The sequence below is a fragment of the Lissotriton vulgaris genome, chromosome 10, assembly GCF_964263255.1.
Source record: "Lissotriton vulgaris chromosome 10, aLisVul1.2, whole genome shotgun sequence".
Lineage (NCBI taxonomy): Eukaryota > Metazoa > Chordata > Amphibia > Caudata > Salamandridae > Lissotriton > Lissotriton vulgaris.
The window spans coordinates 582,966,078-582,991,881 of NC_141698.1; the positions used below are offsets into that span (position 1 = coordinate 582,966,078).

Consider the following 25,804-nt stretch of genomic DNA (forward strand, 5'->3'; position numbering starts at 1 on the left):
AAATACACCACCACAGCTTGGACATCTGGATGGAGATAATGTAGCACTGAGAATATGGTCCTCCGGTTGTGCGAAGTGGCCTGCCCCGGTATGAACCTTGATTTGTCCGGAAGGGCCACCATTGGGAGTAGGGGCTGTAGGCGGTCGGCTATAATTTTAGCATATATTTTTACGTCAACATTTATAAGAGACAAAGGCCTGTAAGAGTCAAGTGATTGGCTATCTTTGTCTGGTTTCAAAAGTGTGACAATTAGCGCCTTCCTCATGGATTCCGGTAGCACCCCCACCTCCAAATCCTCTGCTAATACCGCGTGTAGCTTTGGTGCAAGTTCTTCTACATATGTTTTATAGAATGCCGCAGTTAGCCCATCAGGTCCCGGAGCCTTATTAGATGGTAGATCTTTAATAACCTTAGCAATATCCTAGACCGTGACTGGAATGTCCATGTATCTGCCATGCATGTCATTAAACCACACCAGGGCGATGGAGTCTAAATACGCTTTAAGGGAGTCTTGTGTGTGCGCATTGGTGGACTTATATAGGTTAGAGTATAATGCCGCAAATGTCTTCAGGATCTCATCTTGCCCTATAACCACGTCTCCTGAAGGATTAACTATAGTATGAATGTGCGTGGTAGGTGCTGCAGCCGTAATGAGTCTAGCCAAAGTCCGACTGGGCCTATCTCCCTCTTCGTATCTCCTAGCCTCTGCCTGCTTACCCAGGAATTTTAGTTCGCGTTGTGCTTCCTCAGTAAAGTCTAACAATTTGGCTTTTTGGGAGGGTGACATTAAGGATCTCCAAGGCAATGTCACCACAATAGGCAAAGAGCAAGGGTTTGTGAGTGAACAGGAATTCAAGTATCTGAACCAAAGTGATCCACGTCTACCGACAATATATGTATGTATGTATGTATGTATGTATAAACTGTTTTGTAGCGCGCTCCGTTACTTGAGAGTATCCTGGCGCGAGATATACCCTCCCAAAAATACATAAGAGCATGCAAGAACCCCCAGGACGCCCAATTGTATCCGGATGCGGATCAATTTTGGAGCCCCTCTGCAGATACATAGATGTGTTTTTGAAACCCATAGCTGAAAGAACAACAACATATCTAAGGGATACGATGCAAACCATTAACCTGGTCGATGGCATGGAATTTGACACCGAGAAACAACTGTTGGTGACATGCGTTATAGTGTCGCTCTACACTAGCATCCCACAGATGGAAGCACTTGAGGTCATGCGAAAAGTACTTGATGATCGAACAGCACCCATGGCTGTACCAACAGATTTCATTATTGCCCTTCTAACTATCGCCTTGAAGGAGAATTTATTCATATTCCAAGGGAAATTCTACCTCCAGACTAAGGGGGTTGCAATGGGGGCTGCTTTCGCGCCGGATCTGGCCATTATTTATATGGCCGAGTATGAACAGAAATATGTATTAAACCATACCAACCCCTACCAAGACCACGTCACGATGTGGCGGCGCTACATCGATGATGTTCTGATGCTATGGACGGGCACCAAAGAAACATTGGACCTATTCCACCAATGGTTGAACCAACAGAGCCAAGATATCCAATTCACGATCCAGTCTAACTGTGGAAAAGTGGACTTTCTAGATATCACCATTTTCCATGAAGATAACAAGCTGTCCACTACATTGTATCGGAAACCTGCTGAACGAAACTCACTGCTATTGTACAATAGCCACCACTCAAGAGGTCTGAGAGACAATTTACCAGTTGGTCAATTCCTTCAGATAAGGCGCAACTGCACAAAGAAAGAAGATTACTTCTCAGAATTGGAAGATCTTAGCTCCAGACTCCAAGAGAGAGGCAATCCACGTAGACTTGTCAAGAGAGCCCAGAAACGGGCATGGTATAGCCCACGAGATGAACTTCTCACACCACAACCCAAAAAAGATGAAATCATGGAAAGAATGATCTGTGTAACTACATACTGTACACAAAGCAATAACATACGGAAAATCATAAACAAACATTGGCCATTGGTAGCGGATGACATTGGACAGCCCCAGTTGCCCATGCACTCTTTCAAGAAATCTAAGAGTATAAAGGATCATGTGGTGAGCTCCTTTCTAGAAACCCCTGAACCAACATCCATACAAACCATGTGGAATTTACCGGCTATGGTTGGCAACTACAGATGTGGCAACTGTAAGGCTTGCCCAATGTGTATACAAACCAAACAATTCACTTACAAGCATCTCAACATAGACTTGAAAACATTCACAAATTGCAACACCAACTGTGTCATTTACTGTATTACATGCCCATGTGGTCTAGCCTACATAGGACAAACACAACAAAGAATTAAAGCACGCATTCTCCAGCACCAAAGCAGGATTAGATGCGAGGTGGTAGGGGCTCCCCTAGTGGACCACTATAAGAGGGTGGGCCACACAGTCGAAGAGTTACAATGGGTGGTCCTTGAAAAAGTTTCCCTGGGCCCGAGGAGCGGGAACATTGGTTCTGTTCTTAATGTAAGAGAAAGTAAATGGATGACCCGTTTGGATACGATCCAACATGGGCTGAATGAACAAGATACGAGTTATGCCCAATTGGCGTGTTTACGTTAATGAGTTGTGGTTTTCTTATATGCTAATGTGTTTCATGTAAATACTTGGAGGGTCTTTCGAGAATGCTTTTGTCTCCTTACAGGACATTGACAGATGAACAGCGCGACAATGCGATTCCGAATGTTAATATGTGTATGTCATGAATAATATTGGTGTGATATTTCCTGTTAAATCTTGGTGATATGTTAGGAGTACTTAGTACTTGGTAACCAATACCCACCATCAGATCTAGTATGCAAACGGACTGTTCCCAGTGTGGCCCAATGTCCTATATCCCTTACAAAGGTCAGCCATCCCGCTGTCAAATAACTTTCTAAATAGGCAGAATAACCATGGAGCTTAATTTCCACCGGCCCGTACAACTAGGCAGTAGTCTTTTTTTCATGAACTATGCCGTGCATTGTCATTGGCTAGTAGAGCAGCAGGCATTTAGCTGCTGCGAGTACACGCGCTGACGCTGGTCCTTCCCCTTTAAGTAGCTTCGTAGGCCCCGCATGAACTCATTTCCGATGAGGTGCCTGTGAGACAAGACAGACCGTTCATCCGTGGTAAGTGACCAATGGCAATTTATTAGCTTTCTCATGACGTTGATATGTTACAGCAAATGTGACCAGTTCAATAATCATCCGTCCCCCCACTTTCTTGTAGATTGGAGCTCGAATGTGGCCGGAGTCAAACCGCCACTTGTGCGAAAATCTCACAGAAATTGAACACGAGATTCATTGTCCAACGAGTACCCTAATATTGATGTCACAGGATTGTGTCCCCTCGGGTAATTGCTTTTGTTCGTACAATGAGTCATTGCATGACGACCTTACTTTCCCTATTTTTTAAGAACAATGTGTTTTAAACCATGATGACAGAGACAGTATATTAGACAGAAATTTGGGCTCAACGAGTTTGGTATATCTAGATGTGCCATGGTTGTGCGGTCCTCTAGTATGTGATGCCTATTCCCCCGTTTTTAACCCGGCTGGGTATTTTTCGGATGCTTGTTAAACGAAGCACGTTCTTGAACATTCATGTTCACAGCTGTGTGGGACTTACTTAATCAATGTCCACTTCATTGACAATAGCCTAACTTTTCTAGGTTGACGCTCTCCTTGACATCCGAAGCCTTCGGGCTCACTCCTCGTCCTAGAAGGTGCCACACTATCCATTGTGGCTATATAGGTAATGTCTTGCGACTGTAGCAGCGCATCTAAGCAATTGGAAGTGGTATTCCCCATCTGATTACCTTGTTTTTAAACCATAGGTGCCCGTCCTAACCTCCCCAGAACCCCCACCTGTCCTGATGAGGACCCCGCGGTAGGGCATGAACTAGCCTACAACACTGGGGTCGAAACGTCGACATATCACCTGTTTTTCCCTACCCATCTAACAACAGTTCATTTCTGTCTGTGTCCAATTTATTGGGATAGGAATGAGAATCTGTATAGAAATACTTGAATGGCAATGTAAATACGCCCCTGTGGTATCATTTTTTCAAATGTATAAATGACCACATGTGATTTCTTTTGAAACTTTTCTATATTCACACCACCCTCACTACTTTGACCCCCTCACTTCCACTTTCCTTCTTCCTTTGGGCATCAGGAACAATGTATCCATTTTGATGAATGTATGTGCAACTAATCTGCAATTGAGGATGTGAATTAAAACATCACTCAACAAAGGAATTGTAAAGATTGTATTTTTTCCTTGAAATGTTTCCTTTTTTCTGTGCGCAAGGATTTGTTTCAACTGGGACCCCTTTATATGTAACATTGACTACCCAGGTCCCAGTGCCGTTGGGTCAACCCTTATTCTGTAACGGGATAACGTTGAGGCAGCTACTTAGACGCCGCCCTCGCGCGCTGACGTCAGTTCTTTCTTTTTCCGCCCAAGCAAGCGCAGATCCGGAAAGAGCAAGTACCCCAAGTCACTTTTTGACTGAGCTTTTTCGAGGCCCAATAGAACATTTGTAAATAGCACAATACACAGCAGGCTTCAGGGGGAGACCGAACCATATACAAAAAAAATGGTGTACCAACAACGACTTGACTAGACACAGTGCCTAGAGCACGTAGAATCACTGGGACCCCAAGGAACCACCCACAGGAGTGACACAGGGAGCCTACGAAGGACGGGTGCAGTGAGGAAACACAGACGAATGCTCCGTCCAACTCAATGGGAAAGTCACAGTTGCAAATTTAAGTTTAAGGACACTTCTACGAGGACTTCGAGCAAACCCTTTGGAACATAGGAGGTTCTAAGGTCAACCCACCAGTGAGTACCGAGGTACCCGTGTTACCTATCCCAGAGGAGCCGGTGGAATATGAGTTTCAATGGAAAGCTGCAAAGAAGTACTGCTGCCAGGAAGGAGAATAGTGTACGGTGGAATCCAAGCCTGGATTCAAGGTGAGAGGAGCCTGGGTCACTTCAGGTGACCAGGGGCTCGGTAGTCGAATGCCCACCGATATCGGGTGCTTCAGGTGCAAAGAAGGGTTGCTTGATTCTGCAGCCACGGGGATCAGGAGACGTCGAGGACAACCAGGATCCAGAGGTGAGCTGTTCCACGAAGCGTGTCGCGTGCTGAGGGGTCGATGTCCGGCTGGAGCACCAACAAGCCTTGACAACTGTAGCCCACTCAGTAAGAGGAACAGGTTAGGGAGTGGACCAGCAAGGTCTAGGGGACTCGCCAAGCAATGAAGAGTCAGGGCACATCTGGAGCAACCAGTTAAGCCCAAGAACAAACCAAGGTGACCCTAGCCAGGACCCACAGGCCAACGGACCAGGAATAGCAAGAAGACATCAAGCAAGTTTGCAATGTACCAGCCCACCGGACACTCGGAGAGTGGAGGCCGGAAATCTTCGGTGCAAATACTGCTCGTTGTCGGGACTACACGGAGCCCAATGCACAAGCTCGGTAATCGTCCACAAGCATATGCAACTGCAAGTGTACGCGGTGCACAGGGGTTCGCGTTGCACGGTCCCAATGAGGGATACTGGTCACAGAATCGCTGAGAGGGCTGATCGACCTCAGGGACCCTGGGAACCCACCTCCTGTGTTGCTGAAATCTTCGGTGTCCTCACGAGCTCGGGAGAAGCAAACCGTTCAGATGCGTTTAGGTGCCTGCTTTTGCAGGTGAGTAAGTCCTTTACACCAAGGGAGATTCTTCTGTCGTCCAGCATTGTACAGGCAGTCGAAGTACTTGGTTTCTTCTTAGTAGAATCTTGTCCAGGTAAAATCTAAAGTCCTGTAGTCAGGTAACCGACTATATACCCATGGGAAGAAGTTGGAAAAATTCTATGGACCCTCCTATGGGAGGGTTGGCTACACCCATGTCCTTTGTCCAGTTTTGTGCCAGAGCAGGAGCCAAGGGCTCCCAGAACTGGTTTGTGCTGGACTATGCACAGGGACACCAAATCTGCCCCCAATGCAGACTTTCTGGGACTGAGAAAGTGCACCCACCCTGCCCCAATACACCAAATCCTGTCTGGGAGGTGGTAACACCTCCCTGTGGCAGGATGCCTATTGTCATGCCTTCCTCCGCTCGAGCTTGGATCAGCAGCAGAAGGACGGACCCGTGTATGTGGCTGGCAGCATCCATTTTGTGCTGCCCAGGTCGAGAAAGCTGGTACCGGGTAGACAGCTGACCCACAGTAGTAGTTCTAGAAGGGTGGAATCATACCTCCCACACCAGTTACTGGTGTGGAGGTATGATTCCAAGGTGTTTGACACCAAATACAACATGTTTCTAAGCAGCCATTTTAAAGTTAGCATTTACCGCGAGGTTATGATGCACTTAAACATATATGTCAGGCTGCATCATAGACAACCCCGGGGCATGGTCCTCGAAGGCTGCAGAGGGGCCCTGCTCATGCAGGGTCACCCTCTCACGTAAAACACAGCACCCTGCCTTCAGGATTGATAAGGCCTGCCATAGGGGTGACTGGTAGGTAATTAAGTGTAGTGATTTAGATGGATATAGTGAACCTATATCTCAGTAAGTGGTGCAAGCACCATCTTACACAGTCTGCAGTAGCAGGGGTGTTGTGTCATTTTGAATGGCGCTACCCAGTATCCAATTTGGAGTGTACCTAAAGTACATACATTGCAATTTAAGGGAGAAAGCAGATGACTGGGGTCCTGGATAGCAGGATCCCAGTCAGACTAGTCAAAATTCAGCAAAACTCCAGGAAAATAGTGGGCGTAACTATGTAGTCAGATCCTACCTTCCAACAAGGAGGGTCATAGTTAAGCGCTAAATGCCCATAGACTGCATTCTGGGGAATGAGTTGCCCCCGGTGTCAGGGGAACTGTGAGGGCCGGCAGCCAAGGGTGCACTGATAGTGAAGGGTATTTGAGCCCAGATGGAGGGACCGGGTGAGGGAGGACTTACTACTCTCCCTGTTCACTCGCACGGTACAGACCCTGAACTGAAAAAACAGTCTTAGGACACCACCACTGGACTGGAGGTGGTAAAGTGGAAGCAGGGTGTCTAACATCTAGGGTTGTTTTACCCCTCTTTGGGAAACCTCAGTGGTCAAAGAACCCTAAAGAGCCCAATAGAAACTCTTTGCCAGTCCCAAAGGTGGGAGAGAGGCCTACCAAATAGAGCTACCACATGGCAGTGGATGGTTTGGGGCTTGGATCCTGACGGCTATCAGTGGTCTCTGTTGATTGCTGTCTTTATGAGCAGAATTTTCCTAGGGTTGTGGACAGAAGTCTGATCCAAGGAATGGAATATGCCACATTACTTTGTTGGCCATGGTTGTAGTCTACCTATTGGGATGCATCTGTGAACAAGTTAAGGTTAGGTGCTGCACAGATGGGGTCCACAGGTGAGGAGAGAGGTCCCTCATGGGTTAAGTCAGTGGCTCAGGAGAGTGGCGGCAGAGGGAACAGACTGAATTGAGCAGTGCATAGAACTAACAACTGCCTCTGCAGTAAAGGGCCATAGTCCAAGGGCTATCGCCTGAGCAGGGAGGCCCATCAAGGTATTGACTATTCTCCCCTGGTTTTAGGTTGAAGGGGGGTCATGTTGGACCAGGCCCTCTTTACAGGGTCACCCCAAACTTTTTGCCTTATTCCCTCTGTATTTACTGATTTGTTTTTGTTGGCATTAAGACTCCATGCACTTTATAACTGATAGCCAGAGCTAGAGTGTTTGTGCTCACACCCCTAAACATGGTAAAATGGTTTACACCTGACTGCCGTATTTAATTTACTTATCCAGTGTAGCGTGGTATACCTTATACCCAGAGCCTGTAAATTAAATGCTACTGGTGGGTCTGCAGCACTTACAGTGACACCCACTCTAGTAGCCCCTTAAAACATGCCACACACTTGCCTTTGTAGACTGAATTCAGCTTTAAACTGCAAGTTTGACTTGGCAATATAACTGCCTTTTCAAGCTTTCAACTCCCCCGTTGTTACAGATAAGTTAACCCTAGGGTAAGTCCTAGGTAGGTCATAGGGCAGGGTGAGTTACAATTAGAAGATTGAAAATGTACTTTTAAGTTTTACATTTATTTTGTGGTAGTGAATCACTCCTAAATTCATTTCCACTAATGTGAGGCCTACCTGTCCCGTAGCATAACATTTGATGTAATAAGGCAACCCAATGTTATCCTGGGTGCATCTCTACTTTGGCACACCTCATATGGTATTGCAAAGTCTGATTTAAGTTTGGCATGCAAAGGATTGGGAATGGGTAGATACCAGGAACTCCAACAAGGCCTTTGGTTACAGCATGAATAGATCCCATTATAAAAACCAAAACATCTCCCATTTTTGAACTATGGGCCTGATTTAGATTTGGATGGACAAAGTAAGTTCATTAGGGCGACTGTGTAATTTACTCCATCGCCCTGATGGACATCCCATTCCCCAACACTAGAGTTCCCCACCAGCCAAAGCGCTTAGGAAGCCGGGCACTTGAGATGTACCTAGAGCATGGAGAGTGAACCTTTCACTTCAACTCATAGACAGACGAACCCCTAGGAGCACAAGGGTCGTTGACAACCTGACCCGTTCCTGTGGTGGCCAGTATAATAAATAACTTTCTTTAACACACTTGCAGAGTGACTTACTACTTTTTATGTCCTGACAAATGCCTCTGGATCCCTTAGGGGACTGACTTAAGACAGAAGCATGTTGACTTCTATCAGGGATATATTTGGTTTAATCCCTAGTCCTTGCTTTTAATGTTTGTCCCGGAGACCACCCAATAAACATATAGTGGATCCACTGAGACAATTTTGGCATCACATGACTATAATTTTTACACTATGCCCCCCACTCACCTTCTTCTATTGCTTATCTAAGAGAAAACAACTCAGCGCCTCTCCTCAGGGAGTGGTAGCCCACTCCTTGGTGTGAGAAAAGAACCATATGATCAAGCATGACAGCAAACGATGAGTGAGGGTTCTCGTCCTGAAAGGACTTCTCCTTCCTGCTCTCTCTGACATTACACCTCCCCCTTGTTCCTTCCTCTCTCCCCCCATTCCACACTTAGCCAGGCGTACCTCATGTGTTACTAACTACCATTTCATTGACATACTCGGAAGCAGAAGTGGGGGCCAATATGCGCTCATTCAGGGATTGTTGGATGGGAGGGATATATCCATCCTCAACACTTATGCACTCAACCCAGATGATCCACATTTCTTTTGTGGCACACAAAAATTGGTACGCCAGGAACTGTAAGTGCCTCTACTATGGTTGGGTGATTTCAATAGTGTGCGGGATGTAAAGCTGGATAGACTTCCACCCCGCCTGGGAGTAAAGCCCTGCATGACTGTCGCTTTAAGGATGGTAATGCATAATCTTGGATTAGTTGATGTGTGGAGGTCGCATTTTCCTCAGAGTCAGGTTTTCACCTGCCGCTCCCTTATGCAAAGTACTTATAGTAGGTTAGATTGAGTGCTGATGGCTGAGTTTCTGGAAGATGAGGGACCGAAAGTGTCCTACCTGGCTAGATTGTTATCACACCATACCCCAGTTAGTTCTGGCTTGAATTGGGGGTCCGCCCCAGAGCAGAGAGCGTGCTAGAGATTTCCAGCAGATGTACTCAAAGATGAAGAGGGAAGTGAGTTACTGGCATTGACACTGATTGAATATAAGGCACAGAACTGTAGGAGCACCTCCACTAGGGCCACTGAATGGGAGGCTATGAAGAAGGTGACGTGGGGACAGTGTGTGGGCTTAACATGTGGGGTGCAGAGTCAGCTGGGGAGAGATATCAAGGACATAGAGGCCGAACTAGCGGATCTGCAGACCAGGGGACTGGTAAGTGGGGAAGTTTGTAGAGAGGAAGCAGCAATGCACTGCCGCATAGTGGATATTTGGGACAGGCAGGACAGATTCACACTAATGAAGCATGGGCAACGCCTTCATAGGGAGGGCGATAAGTCAGAGAGGTTCCTGGCCTGGACAGTGCGCAGAGAGGTGGTGGTGGGTCCAGTTATTTGAGAGTGGTGGATGGAGCCCTGAGGGCTATGCGGGCTGAAGTGGTGGAAACATTAAAGCAAAATTTAAAAGGGGGTTATAAGAGAGATGGTGGGATCACACAGGCAGGGATCTAGACATATCTGGAGTGAGAAGTGAGTCTCAAACTGGACCGAAGGTTGGAAGAGTTTAGGGTGGCACTAAAGTTGCTCCATATTAAAGCAACAGGGAGGGCAGGTTCCCCGCACGATTTTATCAAGCTTACTCAACAACCCTTACTGAATGTCTCTTTGAAGTATAGCTGGAGGCATGAGACAAAAACATTTTGCCGCCCACTATGAGGGAAGAGGAAATAGGCCTGATGCCTAAGCTTAGGGGGGTGTGACAGACCCTGTGGCATATCAGCCGCTGACTATGTTGAATACTGATGTCAAGGTCCTTTGTAAGAGGTTAGCTAACCATCTAAGTCCTATTGTGGGAGGGATGGTCCTCGAAGATCAATGTGGGTTCATCCCAGACCATTAACCTAAGAAGACTCACACATCCTACAAGAGGTGGAGGCAAAATATGAAGAGATGGCCTTGGAGGCTGTAAGCATAGAAAAGGAATTTGATACAGTTGATTGAGGGTACCTTTTGGAAGTTATGCAGGTATTTAGGTTTGGACAGAAGTTCCGTGCCTGTCTCTGGTTACTTTATATGAGCCCAAGTGCAAGAGTCAGGGTGAGGAATTGCTGCTCAAACTGCTGGGAACTGGAAAGGAGCACTCGACATGGTTGCCTACTGTCACCCTTGTTGTTTTCTCTGGCATTGGAGCCCCTGGTGATCACGGTACGCCAGGAGTTATCTCATGGGTTTTAAAGGTGGGTGAAGCTAATCATCTAGTATCGCTATATGAAGACAATGAACTATTTTATATCAGGGCACCACAGGAGTCTCTAGGAGAGCTCCTGTGCATTCCAAAAAATGTTGGTGCAGTCTCAGGGTTATGTTTGAACGGGAGAAAATTGTTGTTTCCTGTGGTGGCATTGGTGGGAACCCTGATGAAGAAACTCTCCGTACTTAGGCTTCCAGTGGGAACTGAATAGAGTTCGCTATTTGGGAATAATAGTTGCTCATCGAAGAAAGCCCAAATGCAATATAATATGCTGAGTACTGGACTCCCTGCAGTCCTCTGTAACATTCTGTAACACCCTGTCACTCATAAGCAGCATCGCTCTTTCTAAAAGGGTGCTGTTCCCGCACTGTCTATATGTCATACAGCACTTTCTGTAGCCCCTTCACGCCTGTGTTTTCAGGAAATTAGACACCTTGATTACATTACTGACCTGAGAGGGCAAAAGTAGTAGGATGGCTAGGGCTACTTTGATGAGGAGCTATGAGGATGAAGGGCTAGAAGAATACAGTTGGAGTTCTATCATTTGGCAGCCATGATGCAGCTTGAAGCTAGATGGCTGGAGGAAGGTAGTAATTGGGAAAAACGGCTGCTGGCAGGGACTGAGGGTGATGAGGACCTCTCTATATGATTGATGGAGGGCTCAGGGGTAACAGCGGACTGACCCGATGTGGTCAGACAGACGGTAGGGGTATGGCAGTGATTGGTAAAAGTATTGCTAAGTAGGGCACCCTTTCATAGGGAATTACTGGTAAGGATACTCACCCCGATTCGACTCATGGAGGCCAATACGACTTTTCAAGAATGGCGGCAGGAAGGCTATGGTACCTGGATAGATCTCTACCCATATGAGACCTTTATCTCCTTTGAGAATGCCCAGACTCAATTTGGTGTGGGTCCTGGCCACTTCTTAGAATATACAGGCCTGGCTGAGTTTGGGGATGGATGTTGCCCACAGGCCGTTACAAGCTTGGGAGGCATGGGCTATGGGCAAGAATGTGCACTCCGATTTGAACAATCTCTGATAATGTGCAGTTTAAGCTTGTTCATTTTAATTTCCTTCATCGCACTTATATGATGTAATTACAACTTAGCCACCTGTACCCTGATCGACATTCTTCCTGTCCCTGCAGTCGTTTTGTGGAGGTGGACTTATGAACATGGCTTGGGGTGGCCCCTTGTCGCATACATACTGGACTCGGGTAGTGGAAAGTATTGTGCGAACCAAAGCACTGCAGGGTGTCCTCACACCCTAGTTCTGCTTGTTGGGTAATATGGTGAGAGCCAAGGGCAGGACAATGGCTTACAAATTCCTACAATTAGCACAGGTGCGGGCCAAGAGGCATGTTGCAATTATGTGGATGGGAGAGTAGGCCCATTGGTGGAGCACAGGCAGAAGGATGTGATCCAATAGTCCGATGTGGAGAAGATATATATGAAGAGTAGTAGAACGGACAAGAAGCTTCAGGAGGATGGGGAAGTGTGGATGGCAATATCTGCCGGTTTTCTGGCCCCGAGGGACATCTCAGTGATGAGGAAGTGGATTCTGCAGCTTAAAGATGTGATAGATCACTCGCAATTCAACACCCCCCTTTCTGTTGAGTTGCATGAGAGCTGCAGCTCCCTGTTCTTCGAATGCCCTTGTGTTGATTAATGCTGCTATTCGAACCTACTATGCACAGAACTGTCCCTTATTTGACGTGTTGAACTCTGATTGGTACAATATGATAAAACTGTACAACATTCGTCTTGCACCCACGTATTTACATGATTCTAATAAAATGTTATTTATACACCATGTTGCTGAATAAAAGTTTATAAAAAAAAAGGTTCCCCTGTACCGCTCTCATGCGCTACCTGGTGTGTTTGACAAGGATGACACACAGAACTAAGGGGTCAAGAAGCCTCAGAATCACCCTCACCTGAATCCAGAAGCAAGCCTGAAACAACAGATTCGTAGCCAATAAGTCCTGGACACATTGCTGAAGAAGTTAAGCTCTGAACTCCACCATATCCAGGATTGCCGAATGAAAGGAAGCCTCTGCGAATGAATCAGGTGGAGCTTAGGCTCGTTTATTGTGAAATCCAATGCTTTTAAAAGTTCTGCTGTCATTTATAGATGATCCATAACTGACTGAGGTGAGCTCCCCTTTAGCAGTCAGTCTAACGGGTACAGGCATATAGCAACTCTTGACTCCCCCCAAAGATGGGCAGTGACCACCGCCATTAGTTTTGTGAACACCCGAGGGACACTGGAGAGCCGAAGGAGAGCACAGAGAACTAAAAATGCTTCCAGCCTACCTTGAACAGCAGGTAATACCTGTGGCACTTCAGGAAATGTATATGAAAATGTAAGTCCTGCTAGTCCAAAAACGCCATCCAGTCACCTGACCCCGGAGCAGATAGGATCTTTTGCCAATGTGATCATTTTGAATCTGTCCTTCCATATGAAGGTGTTGAGGGTATAGAGGTCTGAGATAGGCGTAAAACCCACATCTTTTTTTAAGGAAATAGCAAAAGTAAAAAATCCACCTTTTGCCAAGTCCAGTACCATCTCTATGGCACTTTTGATGAGAAAGAGGCGTACCTCCTATTGCAGGATGGTCAAATGCTCTCTGAAGTCTATTCTGGTGTGGGATGGACATAGAAAATAATTGGCATGAACCATCTGTCGGATGAGATGGATTGCCAGCCCGGAAGGCAGTATCGGATCCTCTCTCCCACTGGATGTCAATGAGGGCAAGCTACACCAGTTTGTTAGCTGTTGTAACAGGGAAGATGGCATTGGAAGACTGATTAATCCAAGACAGAAGCCCTAAAAGAATGGGTAGTCTGCTGTATCACAGGTTAGTAATACTGTTTCTATCTATACCACAGACCTATGGATTAGCCCCTAAAATCCAAAAAATGATGAGGCAATTGTCTGGCAGGGACCAACAGCCCCAAAGAATGAGCTGTATATCTAATGTAAATAAAAATTTCCAAAGTGGAGTCTGCCTTCTGACCAAAAAGGCAGGACCCATCGTCGAGAACTGAATCAGAGATTGCATGCTTCTACCCTGATCCAATATCATCGTGTAAAACGGATTCACTTTTTCTAACTCCTCGTGTTTTACTATGCGTATAAGACGCCACGCTAAAACTTTGATTCTATCTGGTTTTGCCTTGTAGAATTTTGTGCTCATTTTGTATGCACCGCGGTGAACACGCTTAGACCAGGTGAGATCTTGTGCTCATTGTAAGACAATCATCAGGTATTGTTTATAACTGAAGTACTGATCATTTGACCAATTATTCATGTACTCTTTAACAGGGAGTCATATCGTTTTTATCACAGTTCAGGTAAGCGAATTGCGATTGTGTGTTTGTTACGGTTGTCTTCATTTAAACACGCATTCAATTGGTGTTGTTTTCTTTAGCAACTTGGTATTTCTGATATTTTAGATTCTTCAGACAGGCTTTTGAGGCTATTTTGAGGCATCACAGGATTGAATTACAAGGATTTATCACGGTGAGAATAATGACATGGAAACTCATGCTTAGTGGTTTTAAATATACTGATTGCTTTCATTGAATTACAGTGTGTGCAACTAATAGGTGATATAAGTAGACCATGATAAAAGATTGATTGAGATTTATGTCTATTAAGTTGGTAATTGTAAATTGTAAATAGGCTTTAAAAAGAGAATTGGCATCATGTAAAATTGTTTCCTTGTTCTGTTTCCTTTTTGTACAGATACCCCTGACGAAGGGACATTTGAGTCCCGAAATGCATTGGGTGCTCAAGAAATGTGATTTTTTGTAAAACTGATGTATAATATGAAACAATGTGGAATTATGAAGAGGTTATCACAGAGATAAATATGTGGATTGAATTAACATATTAAATGTGATGATGAAAATATTCTAAAAATTGTTCTGATTGTTCAATATTTATATTTTACAGTGGATGCATGCTGTAGTCCTAGTTGCCAGTCTTGGGGTTAGGCCACTTTCACAGGACCCATCACGGAGCATATCTATCATTGAAGACTGTACTTCGCAAGAGAACCCAGTGGACGTCACTCAGGCATGTTGACGAGCAGCCACACTGGTGTTAACCACTCTGCCAGTGCAATCTACTGCATCTAAACCTGCATGAATAACATATTTGCTGCATCCTATCCATCATAGGTCAGTAGGGACAAATAGGTCCTCATGTCTTCTGAGACCGCCAGCAAGATCTTATTGGCCATCACCTAAAAGGAATGGGTGCATAAGCCCAAAAGACAAATAGCGTTTACAGACCGCCATGGTTAAAGAAAACATATGATTGCCAAGGATATCAATTCTTTTGAGATTCTCTATCCAGTGAAATGGTGAGAAATGAATTAAAATTCACTTTACAAGTTGAGGCCTGTACAATAAGGCTTTTTGGAGTACATTGCTCAGTAAGAAAATCAGAGTCTTTATGCACCATTTATAACATCTGGCCACCTGCTGCTCAAAGATCTTCACGAGTGTGCAAGAGCTAAGTTTCAATCAAGTAGCCATACAAATGTCAGTGAAGGCATCATTAAATAGAGGTAAGGTCTCAGACGTTGCTCGCCAGGCAGCACAATTTCTGTCAAAACATTTATATTGGTCTCAGTGAAGGGCAGCTGTAACTCTACCACCTCAGCTGCCCTCTGAACCACCACTGGAAAAAGGCCCATATGGCTAGTTTTGACCAACAGGAGATGTCAAGTCCACTGATGTTGTATAAATCAAGGTTTAAGGCATCATCAGTGAAATGAGGGGGGAGCAAGAAATCCAGCTCTCCATCTCCATCATCATCATCATCATCATCATCATCATTAACATCCTGAGGTGTACCCTAGTGTGGCACAGGGTAAGAATAACAACCAAAAAGAGAATGGAGCCTTTACAGATAACTACAAAGCAGTAGAAGCACATGGCTAGTGTCAGGATGCATGACAACTGGCTGCACGTTTCTCAGTTCTTATCGCAACATCAATTGATCTCAGGCTGAAATCGGTTTGGGCCCCCCCATTGTTCATCACCAATGGAGTATTCTCCAACACTGGTGGTGTCAACACCAGAGTAGGGTGTTGCGGGAACTGTTGTGGACCATGGAGCTGGGGAAAAAGTCTGTACAGAGTCAGTGTGGCCTTGTAACTCGTCCCAAGAGAGCAGACTGCACCGGGAGGGACCCACTGGTGGAAGCTCCAGTGGTGATGTCCAATGGGGGGGCCTGATTTGATTTCAGCTAGCGGCACGCAGGAGCATTGCTGTGAAGGATCTACAGACACAGTCCGGCACATAGGGAATACTCTACGGTGAGGCATCTAAAGTTTAAAGTATCCATTAGAAATGGATAAATAGCTCAGCCACTAATTGCAATAATTGATTTACTCGAATAGTTTGGTACCATATGGTAGAAGTGGACAATATGGAAAATCATGCAGGCAGATTTCAATAACCGAGTGCCACAGAGGTTCTGAAACAAAATTGTATATAGTTGAAACAGGTCTAAATGCACTGACAGGTGCACAAGGAGGCATACCTGATGTCAGAAAATAACTGCCTCGTAGGCAGTCAAGACCAACCATTTTCTGTCCAATCTTGCTGCTTCTGACTGGTGTCTACCTAAAGCTTGATTATTAACATATTTGGGATTTATCACTGTGATCATCTTTAAACAAGACCCTGCACATCAGTCCTTAGAACATGGGTACTCGCAAACATTTCCACTGGGCGCAAAGTACTGAATGTGGCATGCCCGAGGGCCACACGATGCAGCAATGTGAGGGTCGGGGTGATGAAAGGTGGGCATAGGGACATGAAGCAGATACAGGTACAGAAGTGATCTGATGAGTGGTTCAAGAGGTTCAATATTTTTGCCTGGGTCCAGCTGTTGAAGAGGGGAAAATACCTATACCACCCGCAAATATTGGCTCTAGAAACGTCCTTCTTTTTCCCAGTCTCTGAGTGGTCACGGGTCACAATAGACTGGTGTCAAGTCACTTCATGACTGTGTACTGAGGCAGCCCTTTGAAGGTAATAGAGGTAGGCAACAGCTCCTCCCTCCACAATCATGGCAGGACTGCCCATCCTGCCAACATCTAGTCCCCCTCTGTCTCACTGTCTAGGAGGAATACACAAAGGCCCACTGTCAACTGCACCTAGTCATGTGACCTACGACAGAGGCAGTAGACATCAACGGTTAGGGCAAAAGCATACCAACCTTCAAAACTTTTTCAGAATAGTGATTTAATATCCAAATTTGCCAATAAAGAGGGTTTTAAATTTCAATCCATTTTAGTGAAAACATAATTTTCCTATCTGCTCCTAAACTTACTTAATAACTTATTAAGTGTAATAAAGTAACCTAATGTTATTATATGCAAGAGATAGGCCTTGCAATAGTGAAAAATTAGTTTAGAAGATATTCACTACCAGGACATGTAAGTCTTATTTTGTCATTACATTGTGCACTGCCCTATGAGCCTTTAAGGCCCACCTTAGTGTGACTTATATGCATTAAAACAGAAGGTTTAGGCCTAACACAAGGATTATCTTCCGATATCGTAATGGCAGATTAAAACATTTATACATGTTTTAAAAGGGTGCTGTAGTGGATGGCACAATGAATGCTGCTGGTCCATTAGTAGAAGTTAACTTACAGGCCCTGGGTACACGTGTTAATATTGATAAAATGGATGTTAATGTTTATAATGATACATTCTCATATACAAGCGAAGTCGCATCACTATTAACAAACTCGCCAGTCATGAACATTGATTGTACTTTGAGACAGTCATCAGACACTTTTCTGTAACTGTGCTCCCGGGCCAACGTTTTTAATTAAACCAACTGTTCTTGTTTCGCTAAAAAACTCTTATGTTTGGATTTTTCAATGTAAATTCATATTTGAGCAGCAAATGTAGTACCACTATACTAGAGAGTAACAAGTAAATTAAATGTGCCAATCAGGTATAAGCCAATTGAGTCATGCATTCACAAAAACCCTAACAGCGGTGGACCATAGGTGTTGCACCTCAATCTAATATATTGAATTTTTAGTGTCCTGTGCATACGCTTCCGGCACTTGCCGCTGTTCTGTGCTACTGGAGACTAGAAAGCAGGAAATTCATCAAAATGAAGGTGAACCAGGAAAGAAGTCCGATTTCACAAGACTAAGTCCATCATCTTCATTTATTAGTCCTTAGTATTTTACAAAATTTTTAAATTCAGGCTGAATTAAAAACAATTGTACAAAACTAAGGACTAATAAATGAAGACGATGGACTTAGTCTTGTGAAATTGGACTTCTTCCCTGGTGCACCTTCCTTTTGAAGAATTGCCAATTTAATCATGTTTTAGTGAGAGTACACATGCACTTAAGCACTGGCTATCAGTGGTAAAGTGTACACCCAAGAGTGTCTGTTTCAATAATGTGAGAACATATTATCAATTTTACATTTTGGGAAGAAACTCTTTGGCTTGAAAAAATGTAATGGTACTTTTTAAAAACAAAAAATTAAAGCACATTCAATATCTATATGGCTATAAAAGAAAACTTGAGGGATCTTGTTCTTAGGTCCCATGTATGAAAGAAAAGTTCAAAACGTAACATTTTTAAACTGTTATTTAAATTGCAGAGAGACACAACAACTCTTCTTCATATACATTCAGTCTTTAAAAAATGTGAGAAAATATTATCAAATTTACATTGTTGGAACAAACTCTTTGCCTGGGAAGACGTCATTGGTACTTCAAAAAATAAAAACACGTTCATAGTTTATGGTCATGTTATTCGTGTGATACAGGCTGGAAAAAGATTCCATCAAAGGCCTATCCTTTACCAATTTATCTGGTGAATTTTGAAGAATGTACTGAATGAGGTGTGTACAAAGAAATTCTGTCATTTTATGTATAAAGTGCAAATGTTTAATACACACCTATATTGAACATCGGACACACTTTGAGTCAACTCGACAACGAAGGCTGAATTTTCATGGTCATCTCCGCAAGCCAGAATATCCAGTGTGCCATCTAAAGAACAAAAGCACAAGAGTTGTACAAAATCTTTGGAAATTTTGATTTTAGGAGTCTACATCCAGAGCTAAACAAGACTAGCTGGAGATAATGTCAAGCAATGTAATCCATTCATGATGTACAAATGGCATAAAAAGGTGCATACTAATGTATTTTCTCCAAAGCTAAATATAGAAATTGACTATGAACCACTTGCTTAGGCAGAACAAAAAAGCTTTTAGATTTGTGATTTCAAAAACGTTTGATTTATAGCAGCATACGTAAGTATGATCAAAGAAGACACTGATGTGTTAAGAATTTTTTTTTATAGAGGACAGGCACCCACAGGAACTGCACAAACAATGGTGAATAATGCATTTTACTTTGAAAATAAATGTTACCTGACAACAATATCAACAGACAACTCACATTATTTTGGTAAAATATCAAACTGGAGAATACCATACTGACAAATCTGACCACCCTCACCAAAATATGCCCTTACTAGTATCAAGTCACTGGTTCTGAACCAATAAAAACACACAGAGCAATTATAAAGGGATTAAATAACCAAAAATAATTGGATATTATTTTAGAATTTTTGGAAATAGACATAAAGAGGGTTTTATGTGAGATATATATATATATATATATATATATATATATATATATATTACCTACTGGCGGTCGCCAGTAGGTAGTTATAGTTAGGATTATTTCCTATAGGGAAACCGCAACATTCTATTGGGAATAACTTTGTCGTCAATTGAGGAATCTGCCTGAAAATTTCCTGAAATTTGCCTCGCTGCGCTGCGCTCCTTCCCTGAAAGTTTGGTGGGGGGGGGGGGGGGGGGGGGGAGGGGTTCGTCAAGCGGGGGCCGAGATAAAAGGGGGTCCCAAAACGTGTTTTCCCCATGTTAATTTCCATAGGGCGGTTGGACTCACTTTTAGCCCGAACGGCTGAATGGATTTCCACCAAACTTGGCAAAATTGTAGGGACTGGTAGCCCGATGTGCCTTTGCTATGTCCCAAGATATGTGCTCCTGTGGATTTTGAGTAATTTAGGTTAAAAAAACATATATATATCTACAAGCGCGCCACGGTACGCGCACCGGGGCGCGTACCAGCGCGCTACGCGAGTTTGCGCGCGGAAAGCTGATTGGCTCTTGGGTGTCTGTCAACATTCCAACCAGTCCAGGGCGGCCGCCATCTTGTGTCTCGGTAGGATCGAGACACAAGAGGTGGCAAAAACAAAGGGGGAAATGACCAAAAGGGGGCAGGGTAGACCCCCCTGACCCCTAGGTTTGATGTGGGGGCCATAAAAGGGCCCCGCGGGGCAAAAAAAATATATATTTTTTTCGATTTGCGCGGGGGGAGCGCCCGGTACGCGCACCGGGGAGCGTACCGGGGAGCGTACCATGGGGAAAAAAGAATGACAGAGTTTTTAAAAAATGTAGCATTTTTTTTATAAATTAGAGGTAGTTCTAAAAAGAACTGTTTTTTTTTATTCTTTTTGTTGTTTTATATTTTTTTTATTGTTTTTTTGAACATTTTGTACTTTTTTGGGCTTTTATGAACAATTTTATATTTTTGGGGGAGTTTTTATGGGGACAAAAAAAAACAGGGAATTGTAAACGGCTCAACTGGAGCAAAAAAAATCAGGAAAAAATTAAGGTTTCTTTGGGCACTTGTGGTTGTCACCAGCACGGTTGATGAGTTTAACACTTTGCTCACCATAGCAAATTGTCCGCCCACAAAATATGCACACTATTTTGAAATTTCCAAACTGGGTTCGGATGTTTGGGACCATCTCCCTTGCCTCTGGTCCCGATGGAGTGGGTTGGGTACTTTGGGAGGTGCTGTGAGAAGATTGGGGAGGGTTTCTGGTCATTTCTCTGACCTCTGCCGCATCATATTTGTTAGGGTGCCGGCGTTGCATGTGGCGAATCATGGTGTTGTTGCCAAAAGAATATTTTTTGGCAGGGTTCCCTCTGGAAAGTACAGTGCCATAGATCAGACAAGAAACCAAATGGTGCATTCACTTTCTTGAGGCCCTTTGGGCTTTAAAAAAATTCCCACACTATGTGCTCCTTTGGCTTGTATGGGGTAGTATCTTCTGGCAGGTAGCGCCGCCTCTCCTCCTCCTCCTCCTCCTCTTCTTTTTCATCTCCACCACTGTGGTGTTGTGGTGGTCCTCTTGATGGTAGTGGTGGTGGTGGTAGCTGAGATGCTCCTGCTGCTGCTGCTACTACTGTAGCCATTTCTGAGTGCAAATAGGTAATAATAGCTCTGGAAACAGGTCTTCCTCACTCAAAGTACAAAGTGAGAATGAGGAAAAAAGGTGGGGGCTTTCATCATTAGGAAAACAAAACTGTCCTGAACCAATGAAAAGTGTTATTTTCAGGTCCCATGACCAGGGCTTTCATCATTTGGAAACCAAAACTGTCCTGAACCAATAAAAAGTGTTATTTTTAGGTCACATGCCCCGACGCGCTTACGCTACGCGCCCCGGGGCGCTTACGTAGCGCGATCGTATGTGCTCGGGTGCTTCCGGGTGCGCTTACGCCGTGCGTATCACGCGTACGCGGCTACGCGATACGTCACGATGATGTTTTCATTCGCAGCAATAGCGCTAACGGGACGCTCACCGCTACGCGCACCGGGGCGCGCTGCAAAACTGCGCTTACGGGTGCGCTCACCGGTACGCGCACCGGGAGCGCTCCAGGGCAAAAAAACAAAACCAGGAACAATATACATAAAGAAAATAGTATTACATAAATATACAATATAGGATTCATTATAAAAAATATTACATTTCATAGCTATAGAAATTTGCTATTAAAAAACCTTTGATATTCACTGAAAAAAACATAGGTTTGAGGCCATATATATAGTTAGGAATTTGCATTTAAAAAACCTATGAAATTCACTGAAAAAACCATAGGTTTCACACCAGTTATAGTTAGGAATTACCATTTAAAAAAACTATGAAATTCACTGAACCTGCAATCCCCCACTCCAAAATATTGGGGCCGATTGAACACCCTATTGCCATCCACGGACACACCTATATGGCGCTTTAAAACTCCAAAACACTCCAATTCCCATAATGCATATATTTCAATAGCGGTCCCTTTATACTATTGTAAAATGGACGCCGGCTTCACAAATGAGAAGGGAGCGATTGAGAAGCACCGGTTTCATGCAGCAGAAGCAGACCGCAGAAACAGGTACTGTGTCATACACGGCCGTGTCGGCCGAGTTTGTGTTCAACACAAGCCCGAAAACCGCGAGGCATTTGATATTACGTTTCTCTTTCTTAGAGAACGACTAATTTTTTGTCAGAATCGGAACCCGCGAGCGTTAAAAGAAAGGCGAGTCCGATATACTTACAGCCCCGGACGGGGCGGTAGACGGGGGCGAGAGGCTGCACCTCGTTCTACATCAAAACAGGTATGAGAGCCTTTGAAACCTGCTTATAAAGTTAGATGAACTGCTTTGTGATAAACCCGCGTTAAAAAACCATGCCCTCATAAGCGCATCGTCCAAACAGGTAGACGTGGCAACCGTTGCTGAAAAGACGAAGTATCTGACTGTGATCACTACGGTGGTGTGCATGACAGGTACGACAGGCACATTATGTATATAAGCACCTTAAGTTCTATTGAAATATATTGGGTTGCTAAAAGCAGGTTATGTGTTGTTCAAATAGGATTAAAAGCAAAAGAAAAATATTCCTCCGCCCCTTCTTGCATCGCAAGACTGCTCAGATTAAGGTACGAATTCCTTAAATATTCCAACAAGTTGTTGTAATGCCCCACGAGTATTTCCTGTAAATGTGGACAATTTGTTGTTCATTTGTAGATTGTCTTTTAAAAAAGTTGTTCCATCTGAGACCTGAAGAAAGGATTGTGTCCATTAATAGAAGTCACTACAGGTCAACTACATAGGAACATACAGGTACATTCATACCTTATCCAAACGGTGTTGTTTCAGAAAAGAGGCGAATTGGTTGTCATTAAAACTTCGTTTTTTTGCATCCTAACAGACAGTATAACACCAATATGAGATTTGGTGTTATACTGTCTGTTTGTAGATGCTTAGGCGGCAACAAGCTGCAAGCAACTATGTAATATTAGCTTTCGGACCTAAGAATGTGCGAATTAATTCCTATTTGTTCAAATACTTTACTTAATGATATATGCCTGCAATCCCCCACTCCAAAATATTGGGGCCGATTGAACACCCTATTGCCATCCACGGACTCACCTATATGGCGCTTTAAAACTCCAAAACACTCCAATTCCCATAATGCATCTGTTTCAATAGCGGTCCCTTTATACTATTGTAAAATGGCCGCCGGCTTCACAAATGAGTAGGGAGCGATTGAGAAGCACCGGTTTCATGCAGCAGAAGCAGACCGCAGAAACAGGTACTGTGACAAACACGGCCGTGTCGGGCGAGTTTGTGTTCAACACAAGCCCGAAAACCGCGAGGCATTTGATATTACGTTACTCTTTCTTAGAGAACGACAAATTTTTTGTCAGAATCGGAATCCGCGAGCGTTAAAAGAAAGGCAGGTCCGATATACTTACAGCCCCGGACGGGGCGGTAGACGGGGGCGAGAGGTGGCACTTCGTTCTACATCAAAACAGGTATGAGAGCCTTTGAAACCTGCTTATAAAGTTAGATGAACTGCTTTGTGATAAACCCATGGTAAAAAACCGTGCCCTCATAAGCGCATTGTCCAAACAGGTAGACGTGGCAACCGTTGATGAAAAGACGAAGTATCTGACTGTGATCACTACGGTGGTGTGCATGACAGGTACGACAGGCACATTATGTACATAAGCACCTTAAGTTCTATTGAAATATATTGGGTTGCTAAAAGCAGGTTATGTGTTGTTCAAATAGGATTAAAAGCAAAAGAAACAGATATTCCTCCGCCCCTTCTTGCATCGCAAGACTGCTCAGATTAAGGTACGAATTCCTTAAATATGCCAAAAAGTTGTTGTAATGCCCCATGAGTATTTCCTGTAAATGTGGACAATTTGTTGTTCATTTGTAGATTGTCTTTTAAAAAAGTTGTTCCATCTGAGACCTGAAGAAAGGATTGTGTCCATTAATAGAAGTCACTACAGGTCAACTACATAGGAACATAAAGGTACATTCATACCTTATTCAAACGGTGTTGTTTCAGAAAAGAGGCGAATTGGTTGTCAATAAAACTTCGTTTTTTGCATCCTAACAGAAAAATAACAGAGCCCTGATGATGGTTTGGGCATTTAGGGCCCGAACTTGAAACGCGTCGGCAAATCCAGCAAGAGCCAATTGTAACATCTAGTGTGTTTTTGGATAAAGTGATACATGCTTTTTTGCTCTTGTAACGAATTAGCTCTTTTTATGAAAATAATTTTGATCATTGAAATGGTTTAATATATTGCAAAATTGTTGCACTGCAATTTGTATTGTTTGTTGGATGTTTTGTTGATGTTATTCTCTTGGATATTTTCATAACGCGTTTTATGTTAATTGTTTATTGAGTAAGACTGTAAGTAATTCTTTGTATTGTGTATTCTTTTTCTGCCATTAGAAATAATTTTTGTATGAAATCATATGACTAAAAGGTATAAATAAATATACCGGACCAGATTTAATGAAATTGTTTATTTGGTCCCAGTTGAGATTAAATTATAAGTAAACTGAGAAGGGGGCAATTTTTTGTGTGTTAGCCTTTTAGAAATTGGGCATTTTTCTGTGCTTATGACTCTTTGTGCATTGCAGCCTGTCTCAAATACAAGTGGAGGGCTAAGTGAGTGACAGCTACACTTAATGCATAATTTCCGTACAGTCACAACACAGGAAGGGTTCAGTGTGACAGGGGTTACATCAGCATTCACATGCATACTGATGGTCTTCCTGTGCTGGGAGATGGAGAGGGCCTTCATACTTTACATTTGTATAGGTTGTGTCCTGCCCTAAAAAAATGTGCTGATCCTCCCGCTACTAATGTCTAGAGCCAGGGCTGGGTTGAAAGGAATTGCTGTGCACTTTGAAGGTTTCTTGTGAAGTTACCCCCTTCATCAAAGATATTTATGATTAGAAGTACAAGATCACCATGATTTTGGACACTGCGTGGACTTGTAACCAGACATTGCTGGCTCTACAGACTGCATATTGACAGAGTATGCTGTCCTGTCAGTAGGAACAAACATTTGGATTGCTGCTCTGTTGTGCTAGTCTGCCGCCTACTGATTGCTAAGATGCAGGAGAAACTACTGCTTAGCATCTTGCCCTATGTGCGGTCCTGATGCCTTCCTACCTGCTCTTCATGCCCCCAGTGCTCTTCAGGGGCTTATGGGCAGGCCCGCCCCTGTTCATCTGGAATTCCAGCAACTTAGAAGGATACGCTGATTGACAAACCTAGCCAGTGGAGAGCGCTTCATGTTTCACTTCTTTTTGACAAAAATAGCATGTGAGGAGCACGGTCTGGTTCCCCTGGTTTCTCTGTGAGAATTCCGCACTGTTCGGCGTCTCCTGGGCATCTAAATCAGCGTGTGTGTGTGCCCAGCGCAGTAATTACTGAGCCGAGCTCACTGCCACCACGAGGGAAGTCCTCCCCACAGCTGCACCCGCGTTGCTATAGCAATCAGGATTCCTGCCCATGACGTGGCTATGGGTGGGTGGGGAGGTGAGATCAGGGTTGCCTTAAGTGAAAAGGAGAGGGGGTCCCCAGTGTCTCGAGGACCACAGTGTACCTGTAGTGATTGCCATAACCCTGCCAGTGGGATTGTAGGTGTTCCTGGATCCATATTTGCCAACTGTGACTTATGTGCCCGTCTGCTGCATTT

General features: G+C 44.1%; 1 protein-coding gene across 1 annotated transcript in view; it reads right to left on the reverse strand.

Annotated features, from left to right (window-relative positions):
• SNX29 (sorting nexin 29) overlaps nt 1-25,804 on the reverse strand; it is a 1,754,850-nt gene that overhangs the window by 1,390,099 nt on the left and 338,947 nt on the right. Inside the window, exon 10 of the mRNA XM_086941425.1 lies at nt 18,878-18,971. Within this exon, the coding sequence (XP_086797551.1) occupies nt 18,878-18,971 (94 nt within the window). The remainder of the gene's footprint in view (nt 1-18,877; nt 18,972-25,804) is intronic.